Source organism: Anthonomus grandis, chromosome 15 (genome assembly GCF_022605725.1).
Source record: "Anthonomus grandis grandis chromosome 15, icAntGran1.3, whole genome shotgun sequence".
NCBI lineage: Eukaryota > Metazoa > Arthropoda > Insecta > Coleoptera > Curculionidae > Anthonomus > Anthonomus grandis.
In genome coordinates, this window is record NC_065560.1 from 15,040,066 (window position 1) to 15,062,124 (window position 22,059).

The 22,059-nt window shown below is 33.5% G+C and overlaps 1 protein-coding gene across 1 annotated transcript in view; it reads left to right on the top strand.

Annotated features, from left to right (window-relative positions):
- The window catches only part of LOC126744905 (nuclear protein localization protein 4 homolog), a 128,616-nt gene that overhangs the window by 38,528 nt on the left and 68,029 nt on the right, over nucleotides 1-22,059 (top strand). The window contains exons 6-8 of the mRNA XM_050452493.1: nucleotides 10,606-10,829; nucleotides 10,886-10,988; nucleotides 11,043-11,203. Coding sequence (XP_050308450.1) covers nucleotides 10,606-10,829; nucleotides 10,886-10,988; nucleotides 11,043-11,203 — 488 coding nt within the window. The remainder of the gene's footprint in view (nucleotides 1-10,605; nucleotides 10,830-10,885; nucleotides 10,989-11,042; nucleotides 11,204-22,059) is intronic.

Consider the following 22,059-nt stretch of genomic DNA (forward strand, 5'->3'; position numbering starts at 1 on the left):
GGTTTGCACTATTCTTGCAACCACACGCACCTTATGAGAAACATTATAGCCGCCTCCTCCGACGTAGGCAACTTACAATACGCCGTTATACAATGTATGTATAATCGAGTGGTTTTCAGTTTGTGTGCATACCGCCGACCGTCCGTCAGCGATCTCGATGCGACGCGAGTAGTATAGGAAATGATTGTTTTTTAAAGGGTGTTTTGGTAAAGTTTTATATTAATACTTGATTGCAATTTACAAGGGTTGCGCAAACCTGCAAACCTAATGAGCAGCCGCCACTGGTCGCATCTAGGTGCTTGGACTTCTGACTCGCTCGAATAATAGGAACCGACTGGTCGGGATGAGGTTTTGTTACTTGTATTTAGAAGGTCTGGGTGTGATGTTATTGGACGCGAGCCTGCGGAGCAGACCACGCCCCCTCAGACTACGGAACTTTTGACTGATGAGAAAAGGTCGGGCGGAGGTGTGAACGTAGGTCTTTTACGGTGTTTTGGATGATGTTTGGGTTTTTGACGTTTGAGTTGGGTTTTATGAGGGGTTTTGTGGTTAGTATGGATGGGATTTGGGATTTGAGCACCCAAGAAGGAAATGAATGAACGCTGTGGGGACTTAGACCACGGCTCCTAGCAATACTTTGAACGCCGGGTTTGAGTTTAATTTTTCGAGTTTTGCCGAATGTGTTGTTTTCTTAAAATATTCCCGTGCCCAATCATAAAGTTCTTTGATCGTCGTAATTCTTTCGGTGTTTTTTTCCTGTAAACTAGCACGATATGCGCACCTTTTCACGATGCCGCCAGTACCATCGCCCGCCCCTTTGCCGTGTGCAGTGGCGAAAAAGTGCCACTCTGCTGGCTTGTTGTATTTGTTTTTATACTGGAACCCGGCGCCATCGGAAAAATAATAAACACCAATTCGGCCGAATTTCTCTTCCAAAAATGCGATAAACTTAGTGTTATATAAATAAACTGCAGTGGCGTCGTGGTTTGATTTTTCGGAAAAGACGACATAATTAGCGTGTTGCAAATCACCATCTTCTTTGAAGTACACAACGTAAACATGGAGAGTTGCTTAGTTTTTCGACCAATATTGTGATGGCATTTTGGACCTGGAATGAGTAATTCTCCGAGAAATCAAGTGTGACGATGAATTCTCCAGCTGTGATTGATTTTTTGAGTTCCTCAAGATATGAAGCCTGGGATTTTGCCAGAAAATCATGTTTTGCAACCACAATAAGATCTGCAAAAAGATTACGCACAAAAATAGCAGTTTTCTCGAAAACAGTTACAATCTGGCATCTGTAAAATAAATACTTTAATCTTTGGAAAAAAAGATCAAAACTTGTTTATATGCCGATTCAGATTTTGTGCAGAATCTTGGAATTAAGTGACTTGCGTTAGTCTAGACCGTAACACGTAATGCGTCTGTACATAAGGGCATTCGAGCGCTCGAATGTCAATAAACAAACGCTTGGCGTATTTGCTTATTCATACTTAGCAAAAATTTTCTTCTGCTTAAATGTTCATTATGAATAACTGAACAATGTTCTTTTTTCATTTTTTCCGTAAACGTATGAGTAAAATTTTGTATTTGTTTATTGTAAAATTAATTTTTGTGATGAATAAACAATTAAATTTACAAAGCCTATGATTCACTTGATGCGCAAAACATTTTAGAACGTGAAGAATGTAAGATTACTCACTTTTCTCAAGTATCAACCAACATATTGTCAAAATAAAAAACTTTGTTAAAAAATTTCAATTGCTTATAACTAATAAAAAAATGTTTATTTTGCAAAACTACTTTAAGGCATCATTTTTCGTGCCTTGAACTATCATTTGAAATTGAAAGGTACATGGAAATCCAAAACTCACTTTTGAGTGGCCTACTTGGGAAAATTTGACTCATATGTGATTTTATCACAAAAAAATAAAAAATAAAATCACATATGTAATTTAATGTTTGTGTAGATCCAGTTTTAGTACCTTTCTCATGCATCTTAATATGCCATTTTTATTTATTGTTAGTGGTTTTAACCTTTTGACCTTGCCAGAAGCCACTATAGCTTTTTATATGTAACCCTCAATTTATATCCCTGATGATGGACATGTTATATGTCTGAAACATGTAGGATAAATAATTTTTTAAATAAATTTAGTGGAGGATGACGGAAGCAATTTTAGTTACCCTTTGACATATTAACTCCACTGCAAGTATGGACTACTTCTTCAAAGACTTTAATTTTTACGTGACCCTATAAAGAAAATTCAAGGGGGTAAGATCGGGAGATCTAGCAGGCCATTCTACGGTACCTTTCCGGCCAATCCATTGTCCAGGAAATACGTCATTCAAAAACTGTTAAAACATCAGTTCATTTTCTTCATCATCTTGTTCAAGTAACTCAGTTATTCTGGGATTGATGGCGTCTTACAGAAGTTCCGAATAATTTTCCGCATTAGGATATGTATTAATAAAATAAAGTCCAACAAGATCGTCCATGATACCAGCCAGCACATTAAGTTTTTGAGGTCGCTGCGTATGTGTTTCTCGAAATAAATGAGGATTATTGTCGCTCCAGTTTCGACTTTTGTGTCTATTGACTTTACCATGGAAGTAAAAGGAGCATTCATCCGAGAAACTGACATTGTACAGCAAATTTCTCTCATGGCTTAACCTACTACTAAAGTACTCCTAAAATTGTATACGACCACCAAAATCATCTTTCTTTAGCTTATGTACTAGTTTGATTTTGTAGGCATAATATTTGTGTAATTTTAAAATTCTGTGAATAGCAATTTTAGATACGTAAATTTTTCGAGCAGATGTATTATCCATTGGTTCCATCTCAAGATGACCCAAAACTGCAATGTCCACCACTTCCCATCATTTCTCACTGGATGCTGAACTTCATTTTTTTCTGTTTCGTACTGACCCTGTTTCTTGAAACTTCTTCATCAAATCCGTTACATATGGATGATTTACGCTTTTATCTGGACGATTACCAATAAAAGCACATGCTGTTGCTCTAGCAAAAGTAAGGGAACCCAAGTGGGGATTTAGCGTGTTACTCAGCGCGTCAGAAAATTATATAGGAAGAAACCTTATAATCTATAATATAATGTACCCCTACCATATATGGATCTTTACTATAGAGGTGTGCGTTGATAGCAGTTCGTCAAATTAGTAAAAAAAGATCTATTATCAGAAAATCTCGAGCGCGTCAAATTAAGACATGGTAACTTAAGTACATGGAGAAGAGTGTATATTTCAATAATCTGACGATTTGAGTGTGACGTAAGGAAATAGGCGAGTCACAAAGTTGTAAAAAAAACCTGCGTGATTGATGTTTTTTTTTTATTTTAAAGAAAATCCTTTAATAATTACGGAAAAAATATTATCTAACGATTTTCATGGGGCGATGTAGCTAAAACCATAAATTTAGCGTGGAGGGTACAGCTACTGAGAATTGTATTTCCCACTTCGCGTCTCTCTTACCTTCTCACACTTACTCTATCTCCCACTCTCTCGCGCCATCCCCACTCTATCGTCTGCCGCTATAATGCCATTTCAGTTGAGCACAATAGTACGTGTTTGACGCTCCGATTTGTTTGTTGTGTCAAAACGATTATGTTAATTTAATGCAATAAGTTTTATATGCATTACAATAATGAGTGATGTAAGTGTGAAATGTGTATTTTGTGGTGAAAAAACGGGGTTAATATATAATATAGTAATACAGTGTCGAACTTTTTTATCAGAAAATTTATTCTTATCTAGATAAATACGTTCCTAAAACCTCGAATAGAAAACGCACATATCCGCCCTAGTTTGCTCCACAAATATTAAGACTAATTAAGCAAAAACATAGAGCCTATAAAAAATATAAGCTTTCTGCCAATTAATAGGACTTAAGTAACTTTCGCAACTTGCACATACAAATAAAAGCAGACATTGATCACTTATATAAATCTTACTGCTCTAACCTTGAGCAGTAAGATTCATAAACATCACTTCACAAAATAACTGACCCCCAAAAAATAGCAGACTTTTTATATGCTCAATTTTTTATAACTTATCCCAACAGAAGATAACTGAAATCAACTACTCACATTGTAATACTATTAACATCACATCTTTTACAGAAAATGAAGTACTAAGTGCTTTAAATTTAGTTAAACCCAGAGCTATAGTTGGTCCCGATAAAATACCTGCATTTTTTTTCTTTGACTGTGCGTATGCTTTTTGTAAACCGCTAACAATATTGTTTAATCTTGCCCTCAGAACTGGAGAATTTCCTGTGCTCTGGAAAAAATCTAAAATTATTCCTGTTTATAAAAAAATGGTAAAAATCTTATCTATAACTATCGACCAGTTACACTTATTAACAACTTTTTTAAAGTTTTTGAGCGGGTCCTTCATTCAGCATTATATTTCCTATAAACCTTGATGTAGTCTTAGAGATTTCTCGAAAGCTTTCGACCGTCTTGATCATTTCATTCTTTCAAATCTTTCTTACCAATTTGGCTTTTCATCTCGTTTAACTTCTCTTATTTCACTAAACGTCCTCAACATGTTGAATGCTTTGGACACAGCTCAACTGAAATAGTCGCTCCTTCAGGCGTACCACAAGGCTCCATATTGGGACCTCTATTTCTCAACTTATTTATTTATACCATTTCTAAGGACCTAGAAGTAAACAGCTTATTATACTGTGATTATAAAAAAATTATACTGTAGAATTGATATTATTGAGGACTGCATTAAACTCCAAGCGGCCATTAACTCAATGAACGAATGGTACAAGAATAACAACTTGCCTCTAAATGCTGTGTGGTCTCCTACTACTTAAAAAAGAACTGTGTTACTTACCAATACAAAATTGATAATGTGACGCTACCAAGATCAACCCACTTCAAAGACTTGAGAGTCATTTTTGATAGCTCACTTTCATTTAGTTTTCATATCGAAGATATCATAGAAAGAAGTTATAAAAGGCTGGGTTTTGTTGTCAGGAACTCTCCATTCTTTGAGAATATCTCTATCATTAAACTCCTGTACTTTACCTATGTTCTTGCAATTTTAGAATATTCTGGCCGCCATACTATCAGAGCCTTATTTAAGAGCTTGAAAATATACAGCGAAAATTTCTTAAATTCCTTTGGTTTAAATGCAAAAGAGTGTACCCGGAAATCGGCTTCTCACATGATCGTTTGCTTGAAAGATTTCAGGTAAAATCCTTACAGAAAAGAAGGGATTCGGTAGATTTACAGTTCTTACATTAATTAATTAATTAATTAAATAATTAATTAAATATATACAACTCTATACAGAATCAATGCGATATATTTAACTGTAACCTAGCCGAAATTAAAAGAATTCGCTTAGTTTAGATAATCTTGTTTTCTTCTTTTTTATATATTAATAATTTATCATATCTATAATATTAATTTTATTTTAATAAGATGATTTCATGTTTATATACTTCGTTTCCACTCTATTATTGGAGTTTCTCTGTTGAGTGATGTACCTACATAAATAAAATAATTAAAATGCTTCAGTTAGTTAGTTAATCCTTGCTCTTTTTTAATATGGGTAAGCACTAAATGTTTTTTGAATGCTCCTTCATGGGCTGCTATAACACAAACAAGAAACTTTCATAAAAAGTGACTTTTTGACCATAAAACTTTTTAAAATATTATGTGTAATACATCGTTGTAATTGTTATTAAATATGCTTTCATGCACAGGGTGTAGTTTTTTCCGGTCCATATAATAATAATAATAATAAACGTCTTTTATTTAACAAACAAATAATTTAGGGTATCATACATACGTTTCTATAGGGATATAAGAGAGGCGAAGTCTAGCCGTGTGGCTACTCTTACTTAACCTAACTAATCCCTCTAAAGTGAAAATAAAACAATATCATGCAACTTATTAGCGAATAGCTCTTTAAATGTACGCACACATTGTAGAAAAAGAAAGTTACTTAAAGAATTATTATACACAACGACAAACCGTGCGATACAAAAGACCGTAATATAATAGCTTTATCCAGTAGCAGGTAGAGATTTTCTTTATAAAAATTAGATAGTTACAGTGAGGGACAAAAGTATTGGCACATATTGATTTTTATTAAAATTCGTATCTGTCCTCTTAAGGTACTAGACCTATTACATTTAAATATTTTCTAATTTAAAGTGTATACCCAAGAGCATTCGTTTCTTAATATTTAATACAAATTTAATGAATAAAGGCTTTACAAAAGAACCCATATTAAAATTCTATCAAAAATCCCATGGACAATAGTATTGGCACACATGTTTACAAAGTGTTTAAAAATAGGTGCCTTGTATGTGAGAATTTTGAAGCAGCCCTTTAACAGAATATTTATATGAAGTAAAATATTTCTTTAGGTTTAGTGCTTATTTTAAGTGCATACATTGCAAATATGGGTCGCAAAGGCCAAGAAACGACGGAATCCGAGCGAAAAATAATTGTACAGCAACGAAAAGAGGGTAAATCGTGTTCAGCGATTTCCCAAATTGTGAAGAAAAGTCGATTTACTGCTACGCACAGTAAATGTCTTAAAAAGGTTTGAAACTGCAGAAAACTTCAAAAATAAGCCTAGAACTGGACGTCCGCAAGTTAACGGAGCGGCAAGAAAGAAAAATTGTGAATAAAATTAAGCAAAACCCTCGAACTAGCGCTTCTGAAATTGCGGCTATATTGACAGAAGAAGATAGCATCAACGTGAGCTCAAAAAAGTACGAAGAGTTCTTCATAGGGCTGGATATAGTGCCAGAGTAGCTCGGAATAAACCATTTATTAATAAGGTTAACCAAAAAAAGCGTCTTGAATTTGCGAATGCACACTTTCATCAAGATAATATATTTTGGGACAAAGTAATATTCTTTGATGAAAGTAAATTCAACATTTTTCATTCAGATGGGAAAGTGACTGTGCGGAGGAAGCCCAATTGTGAACTAGATGCACAAAATTTGCATAAGACTGTGAAACATGGTGGTGGTAGTGTACTAGTGTGGGGCTGTATGTCATCGGGAGGGGTCGGAAATCTGGCTTTTATAGATGGTATTATGGACAAAAATGTTTATTTAAATATTCTAAAAAAAACTTAAGAGCTAGTGCGGAAAAACTTAATTTGGCAAATGATTATTACTTTCAACAGGACAACAATCCGAAACATACAGCCTATATAGTCAAGCAGTGGATTGCGTTTAATGTCCCTCATACTTTAAATACACCTCCTCAATCTCCAGATGTTAACCCGATCGAAAATCTTTGGAGTGAGCTAGGAAAACGAATAAGGAAACACCATATTTCCAGTAAGGAAGAGCTTAAACGTGTTTTGCTGCAAGAATGGAATAGTTTTGAGCCTTCCTATACGCAAAAGCTGGTCCATTCAATGAAAAGGAAACTCACTCATATTATAAAAAGAAAAGGAGGCTCACTCATATTATAAAAAGAAAAGGAGGTCCTACAGAATATTAGAACTGGGATTAAATCTTATTTTTATTTGGGTGTGCCAATAGTTATGTCCATTTTAAATAGAATGTAATTTTGATTTTTTTGTTATTAAAAAAAACTTAAGAGCTAGTGCGGAAAAACTTAATTTGGCAAATGATTATTACTTTCAACAGGACAACAATCCGAAACATACAGCCTATATAGTCAAGCAGTGGATTGCGTTTAATGTCCCTCATACTTTAAATACACCTCCTCAATCTCCAGATGTTAACCCGATCGAAAATCTTTGGAGTGAGCTAGGAAAACGAATAAGGAAACACCATATTTCCAGTAAGGAAGAGCTTAAACGTGTTTTGCTACAAGAATGGAATAGTTTTGAGCCTTCCTATACGCAAAAGCTGGTCCATTCAATGAAAAGGAAACTCACTCATATTATAAAAAGAAAAGGAGGCTCACTCATATTATAAAAAGAAAAGGAGGTCCTACAGAATATTAGAACTGGGATTAAATCTTATTTTTATTTGGGTGTGCCAATAGTTATGTCCATTTTAAATAGAATGTAATTTTGATTTTTTTGTTATGCTCTCGTTATGCTTAAGGAAATCTTTTTTATTTTTCATTATTATTATTGTACTAAATCTTTTATATGTTTTTAGTTAGATAGTTATTATTGGGTTACATAAATATAGTAAACATTAATAAATTACTTTATAAAATTATGGTGTGCCAATACTTTTGTCCCTCACTGTATATTGTGAAATAATTTCAAAACCTAGTCCAGCTAAGCATACAATGCCAATACCTGTTTATAAATTCTTCAAATATATTATAAGGTTGGTTTATTACACAAGTTAGATATGCTTTTCTTGGTTATTTTCCCTTTTTTTTCATTAAGTATTACCTCAACATGCTTATTTTAAGTGTCTTTTTGTCTTTAATAAGAAAAAGATATCCTTTCTTATTCATGGTGAGTTTGTTGATTAAATAAAAACAAACGCATTTTGTATTTAAATTTAGACATAGATTTGTGTGTCATCCACGTATGCTTGTGTTTTACAGTATTTAGGTGCGAGAATTATATCAATGGTGTAAATAATAAATAGAAGGGGTGACGAAATAGCTCCTTGTGAATGCATTGGACAGACTATCCAATGCATTCGACGTAATATTATTATAGACCACCTTTTGCGACCGTTTGCTTAGAAATAATTAATTATTTGAACAGAATTCGCGTCGAACCCATAATATTTTAGCTTAGCTAATAGGAGACGGTGATCCAAAGTATCAAAGGCTTTGGAGAAGTCTAGAAGTACCAAAATATTTATGTAGCCTTTATCGCAGGCCTTGACTATATCATCAAGCACAGATGCTAAGGCAGATACTGTACTAAAATTCTCTCGAAATCCACATTGATTATCAGGCAGGATTTTATTAACAGTAAAATAAGGGAATATTTATTATAAAGGATTCGCTCAAAAATTTTTGACAGGGTGGGAAGAATACTTATGATCCTCAACTCAGAAAAATGGGAGGGCTGAGTATTCTTTGGTAGTGGGATGCCCAGAGCAGTTTTCCAGATTGTTGGAACTTGTTTCTTCTCTATGGCCGTGTTAACAATGTGTAAAATTATATGATTTATTAAATGGCTACATATTTTTAGCATTTTTGCATTAATTTGATCTGTACCAACAGCGTTAGTTCGGATGTTATGTAGAGCGGAGTGTATTTCATCTATTGTAGCTAAAGAAAATTTAAAGTTAATTTCTGTGTTGAATATGTGGGTATTACAATATAAAATTTTATTATTTGAGGGATTTGATATGGATTGCAAAAAGGATGTAAAATAAGTATTAATTTTATTAGGATTTGAGGGGTTACTTGGTATAATGTGATTTTTTTTGTGAGCGAACATTTAATGTTTGAAGAGTTTTCTAGAGTTAAGCTGTATTGTTTAATTGAGAAGTATTTATAATATATCTCTTTTTTGCAGCTCTAGTGGCAGATAATGTCTGGTTACGAATATTTTTATAGAGTAAATGGTCAGCTTCCGATCTAGTTTTTCTATACTTTTCCCAACTTTAATAAAATAAAAGTTGACGATAACTCAGAGACGAAACGTCGGACTTAAACTATTTATACATCAAATTGTAAAGCACAAAAAGTGGCAATGAAAAAGTTCTTTCGGTTTTTTGATACGTGTTGAAATAGAGCTGGTAAAAAATAAATACCATTTTACCAAATTTTTTTTTTTTTTCGGATATCTACGAAAGTATTCAAAATTTTAAAATGGTTGAAACTGTATTTAATTAAGGATCGAATTGCGCAACTTTTCTCTAATTTAACCGACCTACCGTTTCCGAGATCGCCATGCAGTTCATCCTTCTCTTGGACACCCTGTATATAAACATTCCTAAAAATAAATTCTACAAAAAATCACCAATCTATGTATTTAAGTTTTTTTAAAATTCGGTTTGATTGTTTTATTGGTTTAATATATAAATGATTTTTTTTGGCAGTTATTAACAGAAAAAAAGTCAATCTTAGAGGATAGGGTCAAAAAGTATTGTAGTTGTAATATTAAAGAAATAACATGAAAAAATATATTAAATAATTAAACAATAATATATGGTTATTAGAGGAAAATTTTTGGAAAATTCTAAAGAAACAGAAATTAAGACCCAACAGACATTAAAAATTTTATCTTACCTTAAGTTAAAACTTAACTTAAACAGAAATACAGATTAAAATCAGTGCCATCGAGGGCATACATTTATAATTATCTAAAATCGCGTAGATAGATTTCTCAACATTTATTTGTTTAATAGGAAGGTAAAGTAAGAAACTATTGTACTATTATACTATGTACTACATTGAAGACAAGTATTCATTTGATCAAATCTAGAATAAAATTGCCGTGAAAGAGACGAAAAGCTTACTTACATAATTGTTGAATATTTTTTATATGATAGTTAGATTATTATTAAGTCAAGTACATTGACATAAAAAACATAGCAAGGCTAAATAGGAAGAAATATTTAGTAAAATAATAAATTAAAAAAAACCATTTGCCATGATTTTATCTATAATTAAATTAGATTAAATTCATTTATTAAAACAGGTATAAGGGCCAATGTGGTTGCCATTTACGAACCACCCCAAGATAGCTCCCGAGATTCAATCCGTTTATTACCGGACGAAAAAGAAGCTGTAGTGAACGAAATTGCGACAGCCTTAGGATTACGACCTGTGGGTTGGATTTTTACCGACTTATTGCCTGACGACATTCAAAAGGGCACAGTAAAACACACTAGGAATGTCGAATCACATTTTCTTTCGGCCCAAGTAAGCCACAAATGATGTTCTAAATGCAACGTTTTAAACAAATTTTTATATTTTAGGAATGCATAACGGCCGGATATTTTCAAAATAAGCACCCGAACCCGTGTAAATATGCTTCAAGCGGTTATTTTGGCTCGAAACACGTCACCGTATGCGTAACCGGTGAGTTTTTAATCTTGAAATTTCTGAACCGACGCAAGACAAAACTGCTTTTAGGTGACAAAACTAATCAAGTACACATGGAAGGTTATCAGGTGTCGAATCAGTGCATGGCTTTGGTTAAAGATAATTGCCTGGTACCGACCAAAGATGTTCCTGAGTTGGGATATGTGAGGGAATCCACTGATAAGCAGTATGTCCCTGATGTGTACTACAAGGTAAGTGTCTTTGGTTTTTCTAGAATCTAGATGTATTTTCCTCTTAAAGTGTAAAGACGGCTCTTTTGTTTATTTCTTTTTCAACGGACTTGGAATGTCTTTATTTTTATAAATGATTTGGTTATTTTTTAAATGTTGAGGTATTTAAAAAGCTTGTAAAATTGAGCTAGTAAGCTCGTAATTACTTTAGAGCGGAATTAGCCATGCAAATTTTAAAGCTAAAACTGTCGATGTTAAGTGCCTAATTCTGCAGCTACGAGAAGTAAGTACTTCTTAAATATGTTCATAGGAAATGTCTTCACAAGGTTGATAATTATGATAAAACCCATTTGATTCTGTCTTAACGCAGGTATTTTTTTAAAAATCCTCAAGATGTACCAGTACTCTGACGATACTCAGTTAATTTATTATTTTGATTCAGATGAAATAGAACATGCTTCTGAAAGTATAAATAGACACCTAAACTTAATCTTGCGCTACTCAAAAGAAGACAATCTATGCCAATGAAACTAAGTTATTACTTTTTGTCAATAAAAATTTTCGTGCTAATATGGAAAAAAATAGAATACGTTCAATTTGATAATAACTCTCTGGCTTTTGCTGAGAGCGTCAAGATTCTAGATTGAACTATTGGTTCTTCTTTAAGATTCCAAGGACATATTAGTGCTGTCTTGCCGAGGTGCTATTTGCATATACGTTTGCTCTATGCTAACGAATATATTTTAAATTTTAAGATAAGAAAAAAATTCTCAGTATCGTTAGTGTTATCCATTTTGAATTACTGTCTTATTATTTATTATCCTTGTCTTGATAAAATAACCCAGCAGAAACTCCAACACGTACAAACTACGTGTTGTCGATTTGTGTGTAATTTAGGAAAATTTGATTATGTGTCGATATACAGTGCATCCGTAAAGTAGCGGATAAATTCAATAAAAATGAAATGGACCGTTTCTGAAAAAATGCCCGAAACCGTCTATTGTCTATTTGGTTTAGGGTTTTTCTACGTGGTGACTAAAAAAAAAGATATGACGTCATCAATATGTTTTTTAAATGGAAACCACAATTTTTTTAATGCAGAATCAGAAAGATCGCATTTTTTACAAAGGATATGGTACAAATGAATAGTGGTTACATAAGCAATTTTGAACGAAAAATTATGATTAAATGATAAATTAAAGAATAATAATAATAATAATAATAATAATAAATGCCTTTATATTACGCAAATAGTTACAAAAGTTATTAACCAAAAATGGGGCGAGATCTAGCCTGGGGCTACTCTATCTAACCGCACTACTAACTTAACATACGAAAGCATAACAATGTAAATAATAAATAAATTGAATAAGTTTTAAACATTATGAAAAACATACAGAAAAAAAAATAATAAGAAGAGAAGCCTAAAATTATAAGAAACCTAAAATAGAATTTTGCTTAAATCACATGACGTAATTAATTATTAAAATAATTATAATTATATCTAGTTTATAAAAGAAAGAAAAAAAAAAAGAAAAAAGTAATTAGTGATATGACTTAAAATTAAATGAAATATATTTTTTATATTTTAGTTATTAGTTCGCAGTGTTAGAAAAGTAAGATTTGACAGCTTTTCGAAATAAGACAGCCGAGGTTTTAGCTTTAAGGTTATTTGGCAATGAACTATATACCTTAACCGCACTATAACTGAAAGACCTTTGGAATTTGGAAGTTCTATGATTTGGTATCAAAAGGTTTGCAGAGTGGCGCATTTCACGGCCATGTATGCTGTTATGACTGGATAATTTGTCATATAGATATATAAACAAGAACAGCCATATTGATTTTATAAAGTTCATCCAAATTCAACCAGCCAGAGGCAAGAAATAACGGCGTGACGTTATCAAATTTTCTTCTATCGTAGCAAAACTTTAGGAAAGCATTTTGTAGTTTTTGTAGGCTTGACAAGGCTGACTTCATTTGAGCAAGAGCTGGCCAGAAGAGTACACGACCATAGCTAATTAAAGAAAGAACCAACGAATCACTTAATTTGAGGTTAACATCAGAAGATAAAATATCTTTATGAATGTATAGAATTTTCAATTTATAATAGGCTTTTTGTAAAATACTGGAAATATGTTTTACAAAATTAAGCTGATTATCAAGAAGAATGCCTAGATTTCTTTCGCAGTCAGATGGTTGTATAATATTTCCATCGATAATAACATTTAAATTCAAATAATAAGATTTAGGCATTCCAAAAAGTAATAGTTTAGATTTAGTACGGTTGAGAGCCAGCCCATGAAAATTAGACACCTGTACAATTTGATTTAAATCGGTATTAATGCGTGCTAAGCCAGTATTCAGTTCATTTATCGGAAAAGCTGAGTAGAGTTGGACGTCATCTGCATATAGGTGAGACTTGCAGTTATGCAGGAATTCAGAAAAATCACAAGTATAAATCGAAAATAGTAGTGGCCCCAAAATGCTGCCTTGAGGAACTCCCTGATTAATATTTAAATATTCTGAAAAGGTGGAATTTAAGCGCACTCTTTGCTTTCTATTAGAAATAAGAAATACCTAATCTAAAGAAATACCTATCAAAATTAAATATTCGAATTGAGCACCGTTAACAACCTGACAACCAAGGCGATTTAAAAATTCTTTTTGAACGTTGTTGGAGTAATATTTCTAATTTCCTGGCGTATTTGTCCTTTTAAATCTTCTAGACTCGCTGGTTTAGTGATATACACTTCACTTTTGAAGTATCCCCATAAAAAGTAATCGAGAGCAGTTAAATCTGGTGGTCTGGGTGGCCATTCAATGAACCCTCGTCTACCTATCCAACGATTTGGAAAAACTTCATCTAGATAATTGCGAACGGGTAAAGCATAGAGTGGCAGGGCTCCATCTTGCTAAAAAAAAAGATCACGTTGGTGCATGTCGGGTTCTTCCAAATCCGGATACAAAGTTATCAAAGCGAGGCTAAGATCTCTGGTGAGAGTGTCATCAAAAAAGTGAAGTCCTAATAGTCTTCCTTTCACTATACCACACCACACATTGACTTTTTGAGAATGTTGTGTATGACATTTTGTGAGCCAGTGAGGGTTTTCGGTCGCCCAGCATCGATTATTCTGTCTGTTCACATGGCTGCTTAGAGTAAACGTTGCTTCGTTAGAAAATATCCGTTTTACAAAATTATTATTATCATTACATAATTGCTGCATCTGCTCATAAAATTCTTTTCGGCGATCAAAATTATTTTCCGATAGCTCTTGAAGTAAGAATATTTTATAAGAGTGGTACTTTGCTTTTTTCAATATTTTATGCACAGTAGATCGCGATAAATTAATATTAGAGGCCATGCCTGGGATTATCTTGGACCGTTAACAGAACGTTAAGCACATCTTCTTCAGTTATTGAACCCCGACTAGCTTTTTGAGTATCCCGAACATGCTCGAATTCACGAAACTTTGCTTCAACTCTGGTTACCATGCTTTGGCTAGTAGGCGACCGATCAGGATGAGTTGCATTAAACAACTGAACTACCTCCTTCTGAGTACGCGACATATTCAAAACCAATCATGCAAAAGATCTCGATTCTTTCACGTTCGGTTAATTTTCTCATATTTCATACAATAACACAGTGTTACTCAAACTTTTTTCGCAACGGAACTCCTTTTAAAAAACTAAATTTTTAACGGAACTCTAAACTAAAAGCAAAAGCAGTTATATGTGAATTGTTTATTAATAATCATACAAAAAAAGATCGATACAGTAAGTAGTGAGTTAGTAAACAAATGATAACACTAAGTTCATTTAATGCGAGGCATGTAATTGTTTTTGTTCCTCATCAGCTGGGTAATATCAGGCTTGATAGAAAACAGTTGAATTTCATGTCTGGTTCGGTATCCAGTCTATTGCGGTATTTTGTTTTTGTAGCGGTATATGCTGAAAATCCCGTTTCATACAAATACGTTGTTGGGAACGGCAGAAGAACATTCAAAGCTTCTGTGGCAAGTTGTGGATATTCATCACGTCTTGAACAACGATTCCATGTTGTATCCGATGTCATTTCTGGAAATGATTCATATATCTGATTTGACATATTTTCAGGCTTCTGCAATTTAGATGAAAAAGGGTTTTGAATCCATGAGTTTATTTTCAGTTTTGTATTCTGTTTTTCAGGAAAGTAAGATTTAAAAGTCCCTTGCAGATCATTAAGATATTGCACCAATTCAACAAATATTTTATTTTGAAATATTTCTGTATCACTAAGACTATGGTGACTAAGGAACTCACTTAGCAACGAAAAGCTTTCGATTTCTCTCTTACCAAAATAAGTAATCCAAAAATCTAATTTTTTTTAAAGGCAGTTATTTTGTTGTTAGCATTGAAAACTGTTGTCTGTTTTCCTTGTAGTGACAGGTTTAATTCGTTAAGTTTTCCAAACATGTCTGCTAAAAATGCTTGTCTAAATAACCAGCTTTTATCGGACAAACGGTCTTTTAAATTAAAAGGAACATCTGAGAAGAGAAAAGCTTCTAATTCTGTTCTTAGTTCAAAAAGCCTTGTCAAAGTTTTACCCCGAGACAACCATCTCACTTCAGTATGGAGCAATAGTGTTTTATGATTGCTACCATAATCTTCACATAATATTGAGGGACAATAGGGATTGTAGTGGACGTGACTTGATAAAATTAATTACGAGGCATGTCCAGAAAGTAAGTGTACTGAGCCTGTCACGGCGGTAGGGAATTGTTTTTCCACATGTTGGCTGCACTGCCGCATAGCGTGATTTCTCCCCTCCACAACAAGACCGCTTCGAGGTCAGTACGTTGAGAACTATAGACGCAGCAACACGTTTAGTGAGAAATGTCAATCCAATCTCCCGCCAAGTGTGAAATACGCGGCGTTATCCGTTATCTCGTTTGGAAGGGATTAACTCCGGTTGAGGGTTGTAATGAGGTACAAACTGCATATGGTGATAAAGCTATGATATTATACTACACACCAGAAACCAAAAGGCAGTCTCAACAATGGCGTCACACCTCTTCACCCTCTGCCAAAAAGTTCAAAACGACAATTTCATCCAAGAAAATCATGGCATCCGTGTTTTGGGACTGTCAAGGCATAATTCTTATTGAATATTTGCCTCAAGGGGAGACCATCAACGCTGCAAGATACTGTCAGACCCTAAGAAAATTACGGAGGGCAATTCAGAACAAGAGGAGAGGCATGCTGACAAAGGGAGTCTGCCTGCTGCACGACAATGCCAGACCACACACAGCTAACGCCACGAAAAACCTGCTCGCCTCGTTTAAATGGGATGTCCTGGACCATCCTGCGCATTCCCCTGACCTAGCACCGTCAGATTACTACCTCTTTACCTCCCTGAAGCTGCACATGGGTGGAAAAAAGTTTTCAACCGACCAGGAGGTGAAGGAGGAGGTGGAGAAGTGAACGAAGGGATTGGCGAGAAACTACTTCGAGGAGGGCATCAAAAAACTGATACCCCGGTACACCACCTGCATTGAGAGGAATGGTGACTATGTCGAAAAATAGTTTAGATATGTACTAATGTAAACAGATATTTTTTTTGTTCGAGTAAAAAAATTTATAACCCATAAAAATTTAGTACACTTATTTTCTGGACATGCCTCGTATTTTTACTGACTCATCAAGAACCAATTTTAGATTTGGTGGCATTTTGTTAACCGCGAGTGATTATCTATGCAGAATGCAGTGGCTGGAACTACAATTTGCCGCTTTCATTTTTATTCGCGATATTGATCCTGCTGTTCTACCTGTCATTGCCTTGACTCCATCGGTACAAATATCAATGCAATCATTCCATTCGAGTTAGTTTTCTTCAAAAATTATGTTAATCGTGTTAAAAATCTCTTCTCCGGTTGTGTTGGTAGGCAGCGATGAGCACATAAGCAAGTCTTCTTCGAGTGAATGTTTATATGGATATCGCAGAATTACTAGCAAGATGGCCAGTCCAGCAACATTAGTCGACTCATCCGTTTGCAAGACGAATTTGTTATTTTGAAGCCGTGAAACCAGTTTTTGTTTTATGTTTGCTGCAATATCCCCAATTTGGCGCAGCATACATTTTGTTATGTCTACCACACATGGTTTTATTGAATTCTTAGCGATAGTGTGCGCTTCTCCCGCTTGGGCAATGCGGTAACTTACTAAATACGATGGTTCCGTGGCCTTTTCATTTACAGTCTGAGTCGCATACGTCATAGTTTTTTAGCTTCTTAATAATTGTTCTTTTTTTACGTAAGAAAAATTCTTTACTTTTGTTTTTGAAGTCGGGATGTACAGTTTCTAAATGTCGGCGCATCTTAGCAGGTACCATCGAACTATTAGGAAGAAGTTTGCTGCACAACATACAAAGAGGCGAGCCGTTGGAATCAACAAATCCGAGTTTAATGTATGATTCGTCTTACTTTCGTTTTTTCACCCTCAGTGTGTCATTAGATGTTTTACTACTTGAACTTAAAACCATAAAACTAGAACTTAACGCCGTCATATCACCTTGATTTGAATTTGACGCATCATCCAAGCGAACCTTATATTTTGCAACACCTTTAAGCCAGCGCTCCATTCTTCCTTAACACTAATTTGATTTGGTCAATTTTATGACATAGTATCTCTATGTTATAGAATAGTATCTCTTGACGCACGAAATACAAGATTTTACAACCACTACGAACAACAACAAGATAAGCCAACATAAAATACTGAGCGTGGTGTGAGTAAATTTTGCGGTACGTTGCTTGATTAATAAATTCGCCGCGCCAAAAAATCTTCCTTTCTATTATACCAGCAACCATCGAATCATCTCGAATTCCCCAGAAACTTCGGAGAGCCAGACGGATTATTGCTCAATTATTATTCTTGCTCTGACAGTGAAAGGGGGAAGTTAAAATTAACAGCCGCCTTAGCAGACTTCAGAGAAGATAAAATTCCACATTCGCGTTGACTTAAAATCCGACTACCAAGTAAAAAAAAAAGTGATTAATACAGTATATAAGAAAAATGCCCCCGCCCGGACGGCGGTATTGGGTAATTTTACAGTGATAATGCACTACTAAAAAAAAAAAAGGTGGCTAGTAAACACCAAAACACCAATGGGTAAGACTGAAAAATCCTACCTCCCACACAAAAATGTCCTCACCCAAAGTAGCTGAGTCGGCATTTTTATTATATCACAATATACTATTTCTTATTTACTCTTTATAATCTAAATAAAAACATCTAAATTAATAAAAATGTTGATGTAACTTACCTAATATTTTAAGTATAATTAATGTTCAAATAAATCACAAATCTTCTAATCATCACCTGAGAACAAAATTATCAAATATTCAATCAGCGGTATTACCAAGCGTCTTGCCTTGTTAAAGTATTACTAAGCTTTAATTTTTTCCTCATGTGTTGAAATTTAAGTAAAAAATATTGAATTATAACTGATTAATTTCGTTAAATTCTCTAGCGCAACGAAAAGAGGTGAATGCAGAAAGTAGTTTGATTGTGATCTTGGAATACCTAAAGTTAGCCTTGTACGTAAGATGTTGGGCGTTTATGAGAATATGATGTAGACAGAAATTAGACTCGAAGTCAATATTTACTATTTTGTAGATAAACATTAACTTAAAGTATTTACGTCTATTTCCGAGTGATTGTACAGGATGTCCCATTTTGGGTACTTTTGCGGGATATCTCCGTTATTTTTAGAGATAGAGAGTTGCGGTTTTCGCGACACTGTGCTTCTTTTTCATAAAACTAAAGATGCTGTTAACAAAATTTTCATAGCTCTTTTATTTTTGAAGATACAGGGCTTTTTGAAATTTTTGCATTTTGGGACCCGTTTGTATCTCCGTTATTTTTAAAGTTTTTGTAAAAGTAAAAACTCATTATTATAGATCTTTTTCCGTAGAATCTAGTGGTATAGATATGTTTTTTCTTTTGATTAATTGTTTTTGAGTTATAACCCAAAGTTATGTTTTTTTTAAATGGAACATCCGATATATTTATAATTCATAAAATTGGCCTTTTTTTTTACCTTTTCAAAAATATATAACATTATGGACTTATTTAAAAAAATACGCAAATAACTAACAATTTTCTAAATTAAATGCATAATTTAATAGTAGGCTATGAATAATAATAGACAAATAAAAAGTTTCAAATTAATTACGACGAATAGGGAATTGCATCATTCTTATTTTTTTTTAAATAAAGAAACATAACAAACAAATATATAAATTTAATAAACACTATAAGAAAACAACCATATAACAAAACAACATTTTTACAAGAGATGTTCAAAATGACCACCATATATCTTCTCTGATACAAAATTGGCACATCTTTGTAACCCTTTAAATAGCATTCAAAATAATAATTTGTCTCCTTCTTAGATTTTGAAATGCTAAATAAATTGCATCTTGAAGTTCTATTAGATTATTGCATTGTCTTTTATACACTTGATCTTGTATATACCTCGATAAAAAAAGAGGCCATCTAACAGGTCCGTTGGTACCTATCCATCTTTGAGCAAAGTTATTTTAAGAAATGCCCTTATTAGCCCAGAATTATGACTTGGGGCACCATCTTGTTGTAGGTAGACAGTGTTATATTGGGCTAGAGGGATATTTTCCAGAAGTTCTGGAATAACTTCCTCAAGTATGTCTAGATACCTACGTGCAAAAATTCGGTATACTATTTGTTTTCCCAAAATAAAACAAGACACTCCAACTCCTATTTTCTTTATTGTATGCTTTAAAATAAATATTTTCGTTATTCATTCATAAGATAGTTGACATTAATCTATTTATTTATTTATTTATTAACGGTATCCACCAATTTTACAAAAATAAAATAATACAAAAGATACTAATATTAATTCAACTTAAGCTTGATAATACTAAGACATAAATCAATGTTACAAATTAATTTAAAGAAACATGTTAATTTAATTGTCATTTTTTTGTTTCTTGTTATAAATAGCCATGGCCTCCCATTAAATTATGAATTTGATCATTTAAATTTAGAAAATTGTTATTTATTGGCCAATATTTTAAACTATAGATATATAGGGTGTTCCATTTAAAAAGCAAGTTTAGGACCCAAACTTTGGGTTGTAACTCAACAACTAATAATCAAAAAAAAAAATATATCCACACCACTGGATTCTACGGAAGAAATCTATAAGAATGAGTTTTTACTTTTACAAAAACTTTAAAAATAACGGAGACACGAGGGGGGTCCCAAAATGCAAAAAATTTAAAAATGCCCTATATCTTAAAAAATAAAAGAGCTATGAAAATTTTGTTAACAGCATTTTTAGTTTTACGAAATAGTGGCACAGTGTCGCGAAAACCGCAACTCTCTATCTCGAAAAATAACGGAGATATCCCGCAAAAGTACCCAAAATGGGACACCCTGTACATTATAAAACTTCAAATTAACGATCATTGTATGTACACTATTGTCTCGGTCTATTAAAACGGTAATTAAGAAAATGTATGAATTTTATTTGTATAGTGTCTATCCGTGTTATATATACTTGATAAATGGGAGTTCAAATAATGTGGGCATACTCTCAACCATGATCTTTTAATAAATATTTTGTCATTTGTTGGTTTAGGGGAGGGGGCATGCGCGTTGATTGCTAATTATCTTAGAGATAGGTATCAAGCTGTTTCTTATAATGGCGTAGATTCTGGTTTTTTAGAGATTTCTTCTGGCGTGCCTCAGGGCTCCATCCTTGGGCCAATCCTTTTTTCAATCTATGTATCAAACATGGCAAAAATATTCATATCATCTAAGCAGCACTATTATGCTGATGATACTCAAATATATCTCTCATTTGAACCAGGTGAAAGTTCCCAAGCAGTGGCTGCCATTAATTATGACCTTGCCAGCATTTACGAGTTTTCTAAAAATCATTGCTTACAATTAAATTCTATGAAATTAGCATTTATGCTGTTTGGTGGCAAGGGTTAAAGGGTAGCCGTAAGACTTTTTTACAGTATTATAGGGACCTAATTCATATCAATAACGTGCCTATAAAACACGTCGAGCACTGCAAGAGCTTGGGTTTGATTCTGGATAGTGACCTGCGATTCACGCAGCACGTAAATTCATGTATTCAAAAAGGATTTTTAAACCTTAAAAATATTTATACACATCGTTACGTTTTAAATAGAATAAAAAATTCTACTGTGTGATTCACTGGTCCTATCACAGCGATGCAGTGTATGGTCCATGCGAGAGTAGAAACTCCAAAATGCGTGCCTTAGATTAATATAATGGCATAAGAAAGCGCAACCTCATAAAACACAAGCTTAAGGAAACCAGGTGGTTGACTATGCACAACAGAAGGATTTTTCACGCATCTTCAATGTTTTTTAAAATAATTAATTTAAGATTTCCACCTTACTTATATAATAAAATAAAATTTTGCACAGATGTTCACAATATTAATACCCGGTATAAAGGAAGGCTAACACCTCCGCTTCACTCAACTGAAACTTATAAAAGATCATTTTCTTATCAAATTTCAAAAATTATAAATAGCTGCCAAACTAATGCCGAAAACATTTTTAGCTTATATTCTTTAAAAAAATACAGGTTTAAGAAATTACTGCAGGAACAATAAAGCATAATTTAGTGGTTGTTTCGTTTCTTTTTTTTTTCTTTTTTTATTTTTGTATTTTCTTTTCTCTATTCCGATGATGATAACAAAAACAATTAATGCAATAGACTATAGACTAGACTAGGTTATGATATACATACATATAACAGACTGTATCTTTTGCTTTGTGATGTGTTTTGTTTGTGGGGTTGCATTTGTT